Genomic DNA, 17894 nt, shown 5'->3' with positions numbered 1-17894 from the left:
GGGATGCTAGCACATCAGCAGAAGTGACTTTATCTTTTGTTTCTTTAATGTATTTTGCTATTGGTTCACAATATCTGATATTGTAATGTCATTTTATTTTTGCCTGGTATATTTTATCTTCACAGTCTTTATAAATGCTTTCTTCTTGATTACTTTAGAAAAATTAGCATTAGAGGAGTTATTGAACCGATTGCTCCTTACTGTATGTGGTATATGGCAGTTCTCTATCATATGTTTATGTATGTTCTTCCCTCTCAGATAACTCCAACCGTTGAGGATCCTGATGTGTTTAAACACTTAGAAGAAGAACTGAAGAAAAAAAAAATAATGTGATTTTTATCCATCAGACAGTGTCTTTTAACAGTAAACTTCCAAACGTCCGGAATACATGAAGAAATTTTCTATTTGGTAACGCAGTTATAGAACATATTTTAGATGTCTGAAATGACCTGGCGCTAATTTTATTACTACAGAACTGTTGCTGCTTTCTCTGTCATGTCGTCATCATCATGGACAGCGAAACATTCTGAGTTTTGGCAGTGTTTGTCATTTGTATTATACTGGAGATTTAGACAGATAAGAAGTAGATACTTACAGTAGAGAGTTTTAACAGAGCCCTGTAAAGAGGGTTCATAAATTCATAGAGTTCAAGGCCAGAGGGGACCGTCAGATCATATAGTCTGACTACCATATTACACGGGTTTTTAATTTTACCCAGTAACAAAGATCGCATTAGCACCTTTTGCCACAGCATCGCACTGGGAGCTTATGTTGATTTGCTCTACTATGAACCCTAAATCCTTTCCAGGATACAGCCTCCCATTCTGTAGGTATGGCCCATGTTCCTTGTTCTACTCCTGGTGGAATTCTGTGCCAAAAAAATTAAAATTCTACGCACAATATTTTAAAATTCTGCAAAATTCTGCATATTTTATTTGTCAAAATAACACAATATAATCACACCAGTTTCAATTATTTTTGATCATTTATTTCAAAATACCTGTCAGCAAGTATGTCTGTAACAATACAGACAACAAAAAAAGATTCAGGAAATGTTTTATGACAAATAGATTCCTTACTAGGCATATTAATGCAGAACTCTGAGTAATAATTCATTTAAACTACAATACAGAACTGTATTTCCCGTATCCCTCAGAAGCAGAGCAAAGGCTTGGGGGAGTCAGGGGTAACTGAGGAGCTGAGGGAGAGGGAGGTAAATTGCTGGGAAGGAGGCTGGGTGTGAACTTGGAGGGCTGTTTGGTATGGGTGAGTAAAGTATGGAACAGGTATTTTTGGGAGGGGGCAGGGAGGGATTGTTAAGGAGCTTCCCCCATGCAGACCCTGGCTTACTCCTAGCCTCTCCCATTCAGTCAGGCACATGGACCCCTGTCTCCATGAGTCTCCCGCCCTCACCCAGCCACTCCCCATCACTATGTAGCTCTGCTCCACCTCCCCTTGTCGCCATATGGCTCTGCACCTCCCTCCCGCCATGGCCCCATGCCTCCACTCCCATTCAGCCCCTGCCCCAGTCCTCCCCCTAGCCCTTATGAGCCCGTCTGCCTCTCCCTGCAACTTTGGTGGGCAAACGGCAGAACTGCAGCAGTATTTTGGCAGAAGCTTTTTCTGCTTGAAAAATTAGAAATCTGTGGGGCTCATTAAATATGTGCGCACACAGTAGCACAGAATTCCCCCAGGAGTACTTGTTTTTAGATGTATAACTTTGCATTTGCCTGTATTTGGATGCATTTTGTTTGCATAGTCCCCGGTTACCAAATTATCCAGATTGCTCTGCATGACTGGTGAAATGGTAAATAATGATGAGGACTGGGCAATCTATGTCATCTGCAAATTGGATCCCTAGTGATTTTTATATTTACTTTCAGTTCACTGATGAAAATGTTGAATTGCATCAAGCATCATACCAATCCCAGTGGATTCCCACTAGAAATATCTCCATTTGATGCTTATTCCCCATTGGCAATTACTTTTTGACAAAGACATTTTTTAGCCAGTTCTTAATTCGTTTCACTGTGCTTTATTGATAATCGTATACTGCTAATTCTTTTAATCAGAATGTTGCGTGATACTTTGTCAAAATCACTTACAAATATGTATATTACATCTGTGCTGTTACATTTGTCAACCAAACTTGTAAGCTTTTCAAAATGAAATCAGGTTTGTTTGGCAAGACCTAATTCCATAAACCATGTTGCCTAACATTAATTACATTCCTATCCTTCAATTCTTTATCTGTTGAATCCGGTGGCAGCTTTTCCTTTAGTTCACCCAGCATTGATTTCTGGCTAACTGGCCTATATTTACCCAGGTCATCTCACTTGTCCTTCTTGAATATTGGCACATTTCTCCACTCTTCTGGAAGTTTTTTGAAAGTTATCCAGGCCTACTGAATTGAAAATGTTAATCACTAGTAGATGTTGCTTAACATCCTCTTGGTTACTAATGGACTGGACAATACAAGCGTATAATCTTGCTTCAGTTCAAATATAAAATGCAGATATTTATTGAAAACTTCTGCCTTTTCTTCAGCAGTATTAACAATTTTACCATCTCTGCCTAGTAATGGGCCTATACCATTGCTAGGATTTCTTTTATTCCTAATATACTTTAAAAATTCCTTCTTATTATCCTTAGCCCTAGCAGCCATGGATTTCCCCTGATGTGTTTAGCTTCCCTTATCCATTTTCTACACTTCACACATTCTTATTTATATCAATTGCTATTCCTTCCCTTTTTCCATTTGTTGTATGCTGATTTTTTTATTCCTAATTGCTGCCTTCGCTTTGCCACTGAACTAGGATGAGCTTTTAGCCAAAGTTTTTATCTTCCTTTATTGTAGACTTATGGCTTTTTGGCCATTGTCTTGGTGGTGGAGCATGCTAATTTGCCTGATGCTTTTCATGTGTATCTTTACTTTAAAGTAATGTCACAAATAGAGGGAAAAGAAGGAAGGAAAGACAAAGACTAAATTAGGACTGGATATCTTTCTAAAATATATCTCTAGCTCCTACAAAAATTATGGGATTGATGCAGAAATTACTGGGTGAGGTTCTATGGTCTGTGTTATGCAGGAGGTGATTGTAGATAATCATAATAGTCCCTTCCAGCCTTAAAATCTGTGAACATCTGATTATGGCTGACCATCACTGGCTAATTGATGACAAACAAAGAGCCACTGAGCACCTTTTTAACAGCTGTTTCTGACCTCCTTCCTCCCCTCCGCCCCCTCCCACCCACCATAAAGCAGAGCTGTCTTTCCTGGGTAAGCCTCAGACAAACTCTGCCCCACCTTAGTTGTGGTGCAGTCATTCTCGCAAGGTGCTAAATATCCCGGAGAGTTGTTTGAGCACCCCTATGCCTTTATGAGGTCATTGGAGTCTGCAGCTGCCAAGCCAGTCACAGGAGAGAGCCTGTACATTTGAGTGTGTTCTAGGTTTCAAGTGGTAGTTTTTAGTGCATAATGAAATTAATAGTCTTTGTTATTTTTAAATAAGTATTCACAAAATTCGTACAACAGATCTTAAAAAACAAACAAATTCAAAACAAAGTCAGCATTTCCTGCCATAGGAAATGACACGAAGCAATAAAAGTTGCTATAATGAATGAGAGACTCACTTAGTGAAGCTCTGCTATGGGAGAGCCCCTTAGTGAAGATAGTTTAGGGATCTCCAGTTATTTTTCCAGATCGGTCCATACCTGAGGGATATATTTTGTTTCTATAGGGATTTATAGATACCCTAAGAGTATCTATAGGGATTTATAAGACTATGCCTTATTTTTTGCTATGGGCAGTATCTCCTTAAAAAAAGAAGACATCCAGGAGGATAGCCATCAACTAATGAGTAAAGGTAGGAGGCTGTTAAGTGACACAGTACTGGAACCAGATAAAACAGCAGACTGATCATAATGGCTGGGAGGGTGTTATAGATATATATATATACACACACATATATTAAAAAAAATAAAGGTGACTCCCATTTGAATGCTCTCTTGGGCCTGGCTCCTGCAAACTGTTCTGGGTGAGTGTGGAGCTCTGCCTTTGCAGAACAGTTTGCAGGACTGGAGCCATAGCTGGTAACTGTAAAATATTCCAGAAAGTTCTTGCCTTGCACTGAAAACCTAGGACCGAAGCAATGAAATAGTGAGACTGGGACCAAATATGATGGAAGAAACCACTACACTATCAGATAGAATGAGTAGAGTTACATAATAATTGAGTCCTTAGTTAATTTTATGCTTTACCCACCAGGATGAATAAATTAACGATCCTGTTCTCCTGTTCAATTCAGGTGCATGAATTGAATGGCATGGCCCAGCAGCAGGACTAGCCACTACTTAAGACCTCAAAATAAGGGTTGAGGGGGACTTACATAGGGGATAGGCTCTCTGCACAGGTTTTAAATTTTCTCTCGTGAGACACTTAGGGATGTGAGTAAGTTTGCTCATGCGAGTAGTACTGTTGAATTCAGTAAAGTTACTCACCTGTCTGTTTGCAGGATCAGCTCCTTAATTTCCTCAGTTTGGCTATAAAAATGACATTTTTGCAACGTTCTCCTTCTACTGCATTTGCTGTCTCTTTGTAGGCATCTAAGATGATCTCTATGCATGTATGTGTAGCTTTGGAGGGAAGACTGAGATGTCCCTATGAATGCTGCAATGCTGTCTGTCTGCTTCGCTTCGTTAGCTAACTAATGTTAACTTAAAGTGTACTGCCTAATATGGAGTGAATCAAAAGCTCCAACTTCAGAATTTTCCCCCTCTGAAGAGTAGTGTTAAGCTCTGAGGTATAAAATTGCAGAAAAGCTAAATAACAACAGATATGGCAGCTGTAAATATAAACCAAGAGCCTTATTCACCACTGCCTTGCATTTTGTTTAGATCGGTGTGGAAAATGATACCAAATCAGATGTCAAATATTTTTTGTGAATATGAAAAATTCAGTATAGCAAGCTGGTTTTGTTTGTACTTTACTCAAACCAGAACTACTTTATGAGGCATTAGTTTGGATGCAGGTGTCTTATCCTGTGGACTGTAGAGTTGTATGCTAGCTGCTTTCCTATGTAATAAAATTGATGAACATTTAAAAGTAAATTATAGTCTTTTGGGTTACTCTTTTTTCCTTTGTAAATAGAATGCCATAAAAATGTCCATGAAGGGAAAAAGTAATTATAGAGAGGAAGATGCCTTGGGGTTAAGGCACTAGCCTAGGCCTCTAGAGACTTGCTTCATGACCTTGGGCAAGTCACAAGCTCTCTCTGTGCCTGTTTCCACACCTCTAAAATAGGATAATACACCCCAGTCTTTGTCTGTTGTGACTATTTTATGCTTTTTCAAGTAGGACTGTCTCTTAACATGGGTATGTACAGCACTTAGAACTGAATGAAACCATCTTTGTAGACTTCCTAGTAGTTGAAGAGCTTTCTTTATTAAACAGGACTAGATGGCTCCAGAAAGTGCTAAAAGGATTTTTTGTCTTTGTTTTGTTTTTTAGTTCAATTATTGCTCAGGTTTCTACTGACCAAAAGTCATTATCTAGATTTGTAGTGTCCTATGTGAATAGAGCTGGGGTTATAATTCTGCATTGAAAAGAGTCTTTAATGACACAAACCACTGTTACAGTTGGTATATCTGAGAATGGAATGGGCCCTTTAAATGAAATTCCTTCTATTTGGATGTTCCTTTTAGGCCAAGGTTCATATGCGTTATACTTGCACCACTACCCTTGGTGGTGAATTAGTGTAGAGATAAATAGGAGATCAGAGATGCCAAACTGATAATTTTCACTAGTGCGGTAAAAAATTAAATTGTGTATAAATGTGTTTCTGGGGTTTTACTGGTGATACAAAAGGCAAAAGTAATTGTTTGGCCATGAAGTTATGATTTCAGACTGTATTTTATTTATGGTACTGTTTGATGGTCTATGAAATGCACAACCATGCATGTCACTCAGGCCTTATGATGGCCCTTTGTATAGGGGTAATGTCCTCCTCCAAGCACAATGTCGCTTCTTGCACAGCATGGGTGCTGGCTAATAACCAATTTATCAAGAGTTTAAGTACCCTGAAAATAGGAAAGCAGTGATTTTAACTGGTGGGTTTTTTTTTTTTAAGAATGTGAATAGACTTGAACAAAACTTTGAAAGCTGGTATGTTTGAGCCCCCTATAGTGTTTTGTCTGTGTGCTAAAGGAGTGTAAAATGATGTTGTGACATCAACCATGGCCATCTTAGGTTGGCTGAGATAAATGTTCCAGAATCTAAATCATACATAAGGTAGACACATCTTTGTGAATTTTAACAGCATACCAGCCAAAGAACTCCCTAAAACCCTGGACACTTGGTAAGGATACCTGAGAATGGGTTTGAATGGCTACCACAATTGCATGTTTTTCTTTTGTTGAGAATGGCAATCTAACTCAGGAGCAGGGGGAAATAATTAGACAGAGGCTCTGGAACAGAACTGTTCACATCCAGCTTTAAGCATTTATAGGTTTTTCCTTCTCTGATCTTCCAGAGTAGAAATAAGAGATTTAGGGGTTAGTCTGTCTTCTACAGGCATGTAACTTCTTGTTCAGTTCACAGGGATTTCTCCTTTGTGTTGCTCCTGGTTTGGGCTGAGACTATGTGAAAACTGCAAACAAAACAATAAATACTGGACTGGAACGTAATGAGGGGTTTGCTCAAAAGAGACAAGAACTACTGAAAATGTTGGAGTTTGCACTGTTTTTACTTATTTACATTTTTTCACTAAAACAATCAAAAGGGGGGAAAACATTAACATGAAAGCTAGTTAAGCCTGAGGAATTTGAAGTAATGTCTTTAGCTTTATTGTCTTGACATTTGATCAAATTCACCATATCCTACAAATAAGCAAGTGTAGTTCTCCCTCTAGTGGCAGACTCAATATTAAGCTCATGTTGATAACAGTCTCTGCCTGGGAAAAATTTCTTATGCTTTGAGATGTGCCAGTCATCCAAACTGCTTTTCCATGCTACCATATATCCAGCCTTATAGATATTAAACACAAATAGCACTGAACATTTTTATTGACAAGGGGGGAGAAAAATCTGTCACCATTTGATTGACTGAAATCTGTCAAATGAAAATAGACAATAAAACAAATGTTTAGGTACGTGCAAACATTGCAGATCAAAATGCTAAAAGAAATAACTAAAAGACAGATCTTGAGATAGTATCAAGCAGCAGAAAATTAGCAAATAGGTCAATGACATTATTTAATTGGTCTTACTTTGAAACTTCCCATATAAACAGAGAATAAACAACACTAACACCACCAAATAAAGCCACAGTAGGTAATAATTGCTCTTCTAAACTTTTATACACTATATATTACCATTCTGTCTTTCAGTTATTTCCTCTGATAAAACTGACTTCCAAGAAGTCTCAGCAAGGCCATCTTGGCTAAAAGCATAACGTTAGACAGGAATTTGTCTAATGCCCTGTTACAATGAAGAAATGGTGGAGTTTGGCATTTTTTAATAGAAAACTTGAACATCAGATTCTTTGCAGTGTTCAGATTTTTACATCCCACGCTGGCTGGCATCTGAAGATCTTGGAACAAAAAGATGGCTCTTGTTCCACAGGTAACACAGGAGAACGTTTGTTTTTTTTTAATACATAATTTTTCGGTAATTGCTTTTGACTCTTGTAAACAGTTTTGTTGTTTTTGTTTTTAAAAGGAGAGCCATCACAGTGCTTTTCTACAGGTATTACAAGTATCTGATGTTTCTGCTTGACTTTATAGGTCCATTTTGGCTCCAGTTCCAGTTTAAATCATCCTTTTATACATCATCAGAGGCAGGTGTTCAGCTTTAAATATTGACAGATCTTTAAGTAGGAACGGGTTGAAGCATCTAACTCTGCTAAACATATTAATTTGACTGTTACAATCAAAAAACTGTAAAAATGGTGGAATGGAAAGATACAAACAGTATTGTTGACACTGTGTTGTCAAGTGTCTGCACTGAGACCCCATGTACCATAGATTTTATTTTAAAAAAATCATATTTATATCCCTTTACATACACATTTTAAAAGAAATACACAGTAAATACGTAGATGGCTGGTATATTACAATAAAACTGATGAACAATGTAAAAATGAGTGGCTCCACTGGATAAAACCCTTGGTTGTGCACTACTGCCAAATTTATGATGAGAGAGATGCTTTGGTTTTTTTGTTTTTAAAATGATTTAGGTATTTTATTACTCTTGTATTAAACTAACCAATAACTTAATACATGAAAAGAACATCACATTTTTTTAGCTTAATAAAACTTTGTGTTCTCTTCCCTATTACCCTGTTCTTGAAGAGACCTTTACTGCTCCTTTTCCCCAAAATAGTGGTAGTGCACTTCAGGTAAAGTAGAAGAAAGAGATGATATCTAAAGACAAAAATAAAAAACATTAATTAGCAAGATTCTTGATTTATATCCTTTTTACCCAGACCTGCTTTATAGTGAGACCACTGGAAATATCATAACACTTCATACTGTATTTCATGTTTTGCTAAAACTTGAACTTGAGAGAGAGAGAGAGAGAGAGAGAGAGAGTAAACTTTCATTTATTGTAAATCTTACATCTCTTTCTTTCTGTGTATGTGAATGGAATGTAGCTGTAATTCTTTACATTGTTTAATCGTTTACTAACATGTAGAAATTATTTTTCAAATACTGAAATTCAAGCAAATATTACAATAAGTTATAGCTTTAGCATATTATAATTTTGAAGGCCATAGGAGGCCTTCCAGTATAAAAGAGTTGTGTACATTTCAAATCTTTACTCTTCGTCCACTACTTTTTATGCCCTCCATCCTGTAGATCATCAAGGACAGACAGCATTAGGGCGCCACCTACTTGTACCAGGAAGTAAATAAGCAAAAGCTGTTATGTATGGAGTCTTTGTCCATCCACTGCAGAACCTACAGTTCTTTTGCCTTATTGTGCCTGGAAGCTTAAAGCCTGCACCTCAGTGCTCCTTCCCCTAATTCAAGTTCCTTCTCTTTTGGGACCAAAGAGAAAAAATATTCCAAGAATCCAGAATTGTGGATTACTTGAGAAAAAAGATCCTGACCTAGTCAAGCTTATTCTTTGGAGCCTCTGAGAATCTAGTTTCCAGGTCTCCCCTTCATCTGGAGTTGCTGAAGTCTTTCCTTTTGTCCAAATGGCACTCATCCCCTTCCCTTGAGGAAACTCTTTGGTCCAAAGGAAGCTTGGTTCACCCGAGTATAGTGTTCCCATTTTCCTCATGTTGCTGGAACTCTCATTTCTACCCTCTTTGAACCAACTGTATATCACCTCAGATATGATTAGCTTGGATTCGGGTACTCTGCTTGGTCAGTACAACTGTGGATGTCGCCCCTTTTATGTAGACTAATTAACCTTACAAGATAAATATACTACTAACTAGCAAACAGTATGGTGCAACTGAATCATTGCCTTTTGTTTTATATAGCTTGTTTGTAGTTATCACATTTGCTTTTGTATAAATGTTTATTAAGATAATTTTCTAGCTTCCTTGAAATTTTTGCAGTTGCATATAAAAACAGTGAGGGAGACCATCTGAATAATTACTGTAGCATATTCCCGCTATACAAAGTGGACTGGAAATTAATAAAACCAGTATTACATTAATAACATTTTAGTCATTCACATGTTAGGGATGGGCAACTGGAAATTAAAGGAAGAAATGATTGATTCTTCTCACTAGAAAGATGACTTGTAATAAAGATGTAATTGCAAAAGACTGGTCAAAGGCTTGGACCCAATAGACATCACTCATACTCAAGGTAGTAGTAATATTCCTGTAGAGTATATTAAACATATTTTTATACCATTCTATAAATGTATTTTGTTTAAAATACAACACAGTACAGCTCCAGTAATTTTTTGCTGCTGCTTATCTGTGTTTAGCTTTTGGGTTCTTGGGCAATAACAGCGCTCCAGCAGTAACAGACCAATTGGATAATTGTAAATTAACATATTTTTCAGTATTTGCAATCCCTGCCATTCATGTATTCATTGTAACTTGAAAGAAACTCTTTGGGGAATGTCACTGAAATTACATCCATGGGAGGCTCACAATATTTGGGTAATTTAGTTGCATGCCATTACAACATTTTTTAAATTATGATTTTTGCTTTCTACATTATGCCTTTCAAGCTCAAAGCAATACATTATTAATGCCCACTCCCATTGAACTGATTGAGAGTTTTGTCATGAAGTAGCACTGGGCCCTAAATGACTCAGACATTGTTCTCTGGGTAGAGATGGGCTGTATTGTCCTCTTTCCAGTGTCATGAGCCAGTAGCAGCCAATTGTGCCAGAAACTATTCACCAGCTATGTCACAAGGTTTGAAAGCCAAACTCTGAATCACTTAAGGAAAATTCAGATCTGAGTCCAGCAGGGAACAGGTAGGTTGATCTCCTCTATGTCTCTGGCCATTAAGTTTCATCCAGTTCCCCCTGTATTAAGCCCCAAGATGTGTTTGGCTAAAGCCAAAAAAGAAAGTCTTGATCTGAACACATTAAGAGATAGAGAATCTGCCCCTTCCTTTGGTAGTGGATTGCTCATGATTTCCCTGGACTTACAACATTCTAAGCCCTTCAATTGCCATTTTAAAAAAAATCAACCTGACAGAAATGCTTCCTTCTCATCCTCCATATAACTATTTACCTGCCTGAGGTGCAGGATGTGCCAGACTCACTGCTGAAGCTGTAACGGTTTTTCTTTATATAAAAATGATGTGAATTTTATTTTACTACCCTGCATGGCTAGAAAAGAAAGCTTTATACCATTGGAAAGGGGAGATTTTCAGCTTCTCTAAGGGACCCAGAATTTGCCTAACTCCTATTGAAATCAGTGAGAGTTAAGCCCAGCTCCTCAAAAATATTCAGGTACCTACATCACCTGGCTTTACAGGTGACGGGCTACAAAAAAATTCTTAATGTTTCAGTAACACACATGGCATATATAAAACAATGGTTGTGTGGTATAAAGTTTCTTTGAACTCATTTGGGGAAACCTATGCATCTCATTTGTGAGTAATGCTGTAATCCAAACTCATGGTTTAATACACGATTGTGTATTTTTATTCTCTCTCTCTCTCTCTCTTGCTATACATGAAAATAGAAAGAGGCAGCTGAATACTGTGGTGACAGGTGCTTTATAAATGCCTATGATTATCTGCTGAAACTTAAAATGGAAAGGAAAACTGTTATTTAAGTAAAATTAGCATGAAATGGTGGCATATTAATGGAAGTGCTCATCATGTTCTTATTTTTGTAAGAGGGATGATTTGGTAACAAACTATATATTTTCACACGGCTGTATTTTGTTCAAAAGTGTATTTGTACAACTAGTACGTGTGTAGATGACAAATGATGAGATATTTAAGTAATAAGAACCACTACATCCGACCTGACCCCTGTGTATATCTAGTCCAGTATCCTGTCTTTGCCTGTGACGAATATCAGGTGCTTTGCAGAATGTGTAAGAACTTTCATAACGGATAATGTTGGAAGACCTTATCCACGGGAGATGATTTGTTCTAACTCATGCCAACCACCACCCAAATGATGTCCTAAAGCAGGTTTATAGCTCTGACTTCTTTTTCTTAAGTAAATCTAGTGTAACTGTTCTCTTTCATTAGGCTCTTCTCTAAAGTGAAGTTCCCCAGTGTCATATATGCATGTAAATTCCTCCTTTTTACACCATCATCTCATCCATACAGCAAGACCCTGAAATTCCTCTGTCAAACTTTCTCTTCTTTGAGAACCAGAAGCATATTAGAGAAAGCTATCGTCAAGGCCTGACTGTTCCTTTCTCCTAATTAGCTGAATGTAGGTTCCAAGACCCTGCCCTTCCCTATGTCACTGGTACTAATATGTACCATGACCACAGGTTCCTCCTGAGCTCTCACTAGAAATTCACCTCGATGTCTCAACACATTTTCTTGGTCAGCATCATCACAAGCTATCCGTCTTAAACAGCATCCTTATCTCTCGGCAGGTTTGACCAGTTTATTAGAAGAGTTGCCCATGAAAGAGAGGAAGAAGTCGCTGTTTGAGATGGGAGGTGGAGTAAGAGGCTGGCCTCCCCCAGACTGAGCCCCACTCACTTTGATAAACTAGACCTGCCTGGGGGAATGGACCCCATCTTGGCTTTCATTTCAGTAATGTCAGTGAATACGGGGTATAGTGTACATTTATACAGCCTCCATGATGGCTTTTTGTGAATACTCACAGCAATTCAGTGCTGGCTTCTTTGCTAGCCTTGTCAACATGAGTATGTGCGAACTGTAGAGCTGTCTAACCTCTGCAATCGTGATGAAGCAACTGCAAATTGGAAAAAAACCCTCTTTAGAATAACGAAGAAAATTAATATATTTTCCCCTCCCTGAAAGTGTGACTGTTAAATTACTGTGTAGCTCATTCTGTCCAACCTTCTGGGTTTGGTCTGGTCTATAAAGCTCATTTAGAGTTGCTAGATGTCTGAGACACTGTTGAAAATCTGACTGCTTCAGGAAAAAGAATAGGTTTTCCAACTTACTGATGCCATTATTGTTGTTAATACAGCATCACAGGTGTGCATTTCACTTTAATGTTCATATCACAGGAAGGTGGCAAGTATAGTCCCAGAGCCTGGCTTAATGGACACAGAATTGTGTGTCAGGTAGCCCTGAGCTCAACTGTCATGTCAGCAACAGACACGCTGCCCTATGTGACTTGGGAAGTCACTTAATCTACTCTGCTTTAGTTCCCTAGCTGTAAAATGGGAATAATACTTTCCAACCTCACAGTAGTTCTAGGAGGATAAAATCCATTAACGATGGTGCGGTGTTCAGATCCAGTGGTGATTAGGGTTATGTAAGTACCTACTTAGATAGTACCTTTATTCATAGCTGGAAACCACCTTTGAAATTGATCCCGCCTGCCCTATGACTTTGCACTATTGCTAAAAAGTATAGAATAGAGAAAAAAGCATGAATATGAGCAGTGCAGTCAATGGAATTAGTGATGTGGTTAGTAACGTATGCCATTTGTGCTACGATATAAGATGTTTTTAAAAAAGATAAGCTTCTCATACATGGAATGTAGAGGGATATATTTTTAAACCAAATTCTTTAAACAGCTGCAAAAAATAACTACCACCAATATACCAATTATTTTGAAGACTGAGACTATTAGTGTTTGATAATGCTTCTATCAAGAATGAAATACTATTCTGTGGTGAAATGAGTGCACAGTGTTTCTTCTTCTGTGTAGAAGGGTTAGAGGGAAAATTAAGACTGGTACGCGATAACATTGTCAATACCTGCAATGTGGCCTTTGACTTCTGTTTACACTACCTACCCAGGGTCTTGATATTTAACTGCTAGCAGCCACGGTTAGTTCATCGTTAAGCCGAGGGGTCAGATTTGAAAATAAAAGAAATACTGAAAACTGACATTCTGGAACACAGCTTGAAAAAGATGGGGGTTACCATGTCACTGCATTTCCCTTCCCCATTTGAGCCCTGATTAAACCTCTATTGTACCTGTGACTGTACTAAACTTGTTCAGTTCCAGGCTTAGTGCTAATTGCCCAAGTTCAAGTTAAGTACCAAAGCACTTCATACCATCTGTTGTCATTTTCCGTGACTGCCCTGATGTTGTAGTTAATCTGAATCCAGCTGGAAGTGTTTCTGAAGAGCCAGGCATCATGCTGATTCCATGGACCTCACGTGGAGGAAACTGTCTTCGCCAGGAAGGGCCACGTCTGAAGTTCTTGTCATCGCTCTGCCAATACAAATGTTTGTGTTTGATAAAACTAAATTAAATTCATGATTAATTCTCTGGATGGGTGCTTCTTCTCCACCTGTTAAGTTTATTTTCTAGAAAATAGATTACTACATGTTTCATGTCATCCAATAAGAAGGAAGTGTATGTGAGACATTCTTATAAGAGCAACTGCTTTAGAAACTTGGAAATACTGGATTAGAGGGTTTTTTCTTGAATCTTTTGCATGATACACTATCAGTTCTTTTTGTTGTCTGCTGATGTAGAACATTCTGAAAAATCAATGAGGGATAAAGTATCTCCACCTAGGCTCTCTATTGAATTCAAAGGCAGGAGATAAAGTAATAGATTAATCAGATGAGGAGGAATAAAAGATAGTTTTTAAATCCAATCATTCAGTTCTTCTGTGGTCAGTTATATATATGTAACTCCAAACTCCTAAACAGTGAAATCAGACATGAAATTTATTTTTCAACATAAATTCCAGTCACCTGTCATATACTGGAATTTATTTTTAAATAATTTCAGTTTATGTGAAAATTTGTACCATGTGTTTGTAACCACATGCAGAAAATCCTTGCTAGAAATACTGAGTCTGATAAAAGAAAAAACTAATAGTGTGGGTTCTTCTCTTAGGGTATCTGTGCCAATTTGCATTAATATTAATGAAAACAACATATGTGTACCAAAGCTAGAGAGAGCTATATTAAGTCAGCAATTTATAAATGACTTACGAAATTTCAATAAGTGGTTCTTGAATAGATTAATATTGGGTAAAAAATGAATAGTGAAATCCAATTCTAAACCAGTTCAACTATCAGTATTTTCTCACAACTTGCTTTAAGGAACAAAGTATGGTTCTGAAAGTATTTTTCATACATCCTACTGCTTTTAGTCTATCAAGTGGAGTTTTGTCTTCCCTGATCAGGAGGCAAAGATCTGTCAGTCAGAGATGGTATATAACTAGGGCCCAACCAAATTCATGGTCATGAAAAACATGTCAGGGACTGTGAAATCTGGCTACTGTAGGGGAGACCAGATTTCACAGAGCTGGGTAGTTGGAGAGCGGCGACTGTGGGCCCAGGAGTGGACTGTGGGCCCAGCTCAGAAGTGAAGGTGGCATGGTCATCGCTTTTGGGGGGGGCAGGGCTGGCCTTATGGGGGGGCAAATGGGTGACTGCCCAGGATCACATAGTCAAGGGGCTGCCGTGGTCACCCCTCACACACACACACAGCCAACCCAAGGGCCCTTTAACTCTTGGAGCTGGGGAGGGTCAGGGCTGGGGACGCCCTGGCTTGGGGTTCCTATTGTGTGCCGGACTCCGGCTGCTAGTCCTGGACAGGCTGGGGAAGTACAGGCCTTCCTCTTTCCCTGCACGGGCCACTCTTGGGGACAGATCAGAGCTGCCTGCCAGGAAGCTCTGTGGCTGCTGGCTGGGATCCCAGCTCTGATGGCAATGCGACCACCAGCAGCAGCGCAGAAGTGAGGGTGGCAATACCATGACTCCCTGACAATAGCTTTGTGAGCATCCCGGCACCTTTTGGGTCAGGACCCCCCACAGTTACAACACCATGAAATTTCAGATTTAAATATCTAAAACCCTGAAATTTACAGTTTTAAAAATCTTATGACTGTGAAATTGACCAAAATAGACCGTGAATTTGGTAGGGCCCTATAACTCCTGGCCGACCCACTCCACTCAATTATTTGCCTCCTACGTGGGGGCTCCAGCTCCCTTTGCCCTTCTAATTATGTCATCTTAGCCTTTCTCTGCTAGTACAAGAAAGAAAGGTGAAGGAAACGTTAAGACCTGAATCTCTCTGTTTCTTACAGCTCCATCTTTAAAAAAGCCTCCCTATCTTACAGGACCATGGTGAAGATAAATTCATTAGTGTGTGTGTGTGTGAGGTACACTCCTACTCTGGTGACAAGTGCCATAGGAAAAGCCTATAAGGAACTTAATAATTGCCTGTTTAATGCAGGATTTGGATGGTGTGCAGTCTAAGTATGGGACAATGCTCTCATTGATGATGAAAATAAATATTGAACTGTTGCCTCATTCTCTGAGCATTGTACAGCCTGAGGCAGGAGTCCTGTGGGGAAAATATAGTTACGTGGTCATCTAATTAACTATCATAATGCATATACACAATGGGCAGCAGGAAGGTTGCACAGGCAACCTTAATTTTGGCATTTCCTAATTTTTGACTGTTTGACTTCGTAGCCTTAATAACATTCTTTTAATTGTGTGTGTGTGGCCGTGTCCTCCTGAACTTAGTGTGTGGCTTTCAATTTTGTAAAGACATAAATTAAATTACTTACTTCATCAAGTCGTCTCTCAGTTCCTAGTGCTAAAAGATTGTTGTATTCTCTCTCAAGGATTTGCCGTGCCTATATATAGCAAATTAAATAATTAAAATAATTGAAAATGAGCAAAAATAAAATCCAGACAAAGTAAAAGTCAGGAAAGGACTTGCCTGGGTGTTTTGTGTTGGAATCTGTAATAATAAAGCTAAACTGCTGTAATCAAAGTTTTCATCCAGGGCTATAAGTGACCCATGTACACCACTTTCTAAGACGTTATTTGCATATTCTCGTAGTCCAATAGCCTGTATCCAGCGTATGACTCGCTCATTGCTCCAGACCAATACGTCTACAAACACACACAATATAGTATCAGCTTATTGTTAATTGAACTTTCATAAGCATACAGATACATGTATCTATATGGTAGTTAACCTACCGCACCACTTTCCATACAAGGAATACTAAAACATGATTAAAATAACCTCAGTGGTTTCATCGTTGATACAGAGTCCAGAAAGTTGATTACTGGTGTCTCCATTCCCACTTGTTTAAACATACCACATGACAACCCTCAGCAAACACAGTAGTGTCAGCAAAGGGCTTTACAATTTTGAGAAAAGATTTTACAGATTCCTGGGAGAAATAAAATCAGTCCCCTGAGGTTCAACCTCAAGGGAAGGTGGAGTGGGATTAAACATCAGCTGAAGTGACCATTTTTAGAGTGAGACCTGTACATAGAGGTCAAAATCTGTAGTTTTCTAATGGGCCAGAGGCTTGTGTTGACATTTTTAGTAACCAGCTCTTCTCACTTCTGAAAGCTGATCCATTAAGATCTGTGCTAATTAGAAAGCTATGGACAAGTAAAAGAGAGAGGAGGTCTTATTTGAGGACTGAGTCAAAAAAACCCTCCACATTAGAAATAGAGCTATTTGTCCCATGTTCTTAATATTTATTATTTTACTTGCATGTGTGATGTTTTGCATCTCTAATCAAACACAAATCGAAGACTGCTTTTTAATGATCTCCTTAACATCTTAAGTCTCAGGTGTAAATAACCATGAGTCAATGAAGTCATCAAACAGCAATAAAGTTAATTTAAATGGAAAGCAAAAAGACCACAAGGAGGCTGGAAAACTGCTAGTCTGGAATTCTTCTGTGAGGAGGGCCAGAGGCTTGTGTTGACATTTTTAGTAACCAGCTCTTCTCACTTCTGAAAGCTGATCCATTAAGATCTGTGCTAATTAGAAAGCTATGGACAAGTAAAAGAGAGAGGAGGTCTTATTTGAGGACTGAGTCAAAAAAACCCTCCACATTAGAAAGAGAGCTATTTGTCCCACATTCTTAATATTTATTATTTTACTTGCATGTGTGATGTTTTGCATCTCTAATCAAACACAAATCGAAGACTGCTTTTTAATGATCTCCTTAACATCTTAAGTCTCAGGTGTAAATAACCATGAGCCAATGAAGTCATCAAACAGCAATAAAGTTAATTTAAATGGAAAGCAAAAAGACCAGATTCCCTCCCTGGCTCCTGCCTCTGTTTGTTGCACCACCACCACAAGGAGGCTGGAAAACTGCTAGTCTGGAATTCTTCTGTGAGGAGGGATCCTCCGCTGGTTTAGGCCAGTGTAATTGTTCTTTGAGTGCTTGCACCTTCCCATGAAGGTGTGTGCGTGCCCCAAGCACAATTTCTGGAATTTTTTCCCCAGTGGTATCTGTTGGGTTGGCTCCAGCACTCTCCGGGTCCGCATGCCCATAGCACTGGTATAA

The 17894-nt window shown here is 38.6% G+C and overlaps 2 protein-coding genes across 5 annotated transcripts in view; one reads left to right on the top strand and one right to left on the bottom strand.

Annotated features, from left to right (window-relative positions):
- ACSS3 (acyl-CoA synthetase short chain family member 3) overlaps positions 1–5109 on the top strand; it is a 130603-nt gene extending 125494 nt beyond the window's left edge. Inside the window, exon 16 of the mRNA XM_084617372.1 lies at positions 259–5109. Within this exon, the coding sequence (XP_084473498.1) occupies positions 259–333 (75 nt within the window). The 3' untranslated portion in view covers positions 334–5109. The remainder of the gene's footprint in view (positions 1–258) is intronic.
- Positions 5110–6733: 1624 nt separating this feature from the next.
- The window catches only part of PPFIA2 (PTPRF interacting protein alpha 2), a 611661-nt gene continuing 600500 nt past the window's right edge, over positions 6734–17894 (bottom strand). For 3 of the 4 annotated variants that reach the window (XM_084639582.1, XM_084639585.1, XM_084639584.1), the window contains 5 exons: positions 16292–16467; positions 16137–16205; positions 13654–13813; positions 12280–12371; positions 6736–8420 (listed from right to left, as the gene is read on the bottom strand). In XM_084639582.1, the coding sequence (XP_084495708.1) occupies positions 12313–12371; positions 13654–13813; positions 16137–16205; positions 16292–16467 (464 nt within the window). In that variant the 3' untranslated portion in view covers positions 6736–8420; positions 12280–12312. Of the gene's footprint in view, positions 8421–12279; positions 12372–13653; positions 13814–16136; positions 16206–16291; positions 16468–17894 lie in introns of all 4 variants that reach the window. The other variant, XM_084639583.1, reaches the window with a different exon arrangement.

Source organism: Lepidochelys olivacea (genome assembly GCF_965140295.1).
Source record: "Lepidochelys olivacea isolate rLepOli2 genome assembly, chromosome: 1".
NCBI lineage: Eukaryota > Metazoa > Chordata > Testudines > Cheloniidae > Lepidochelys > Lepidochelys olivacea.
Note: the sequence above shows the minus strand (reverse complement) of the source record. Positions and strands in the feature narration are given on the sequence as shown.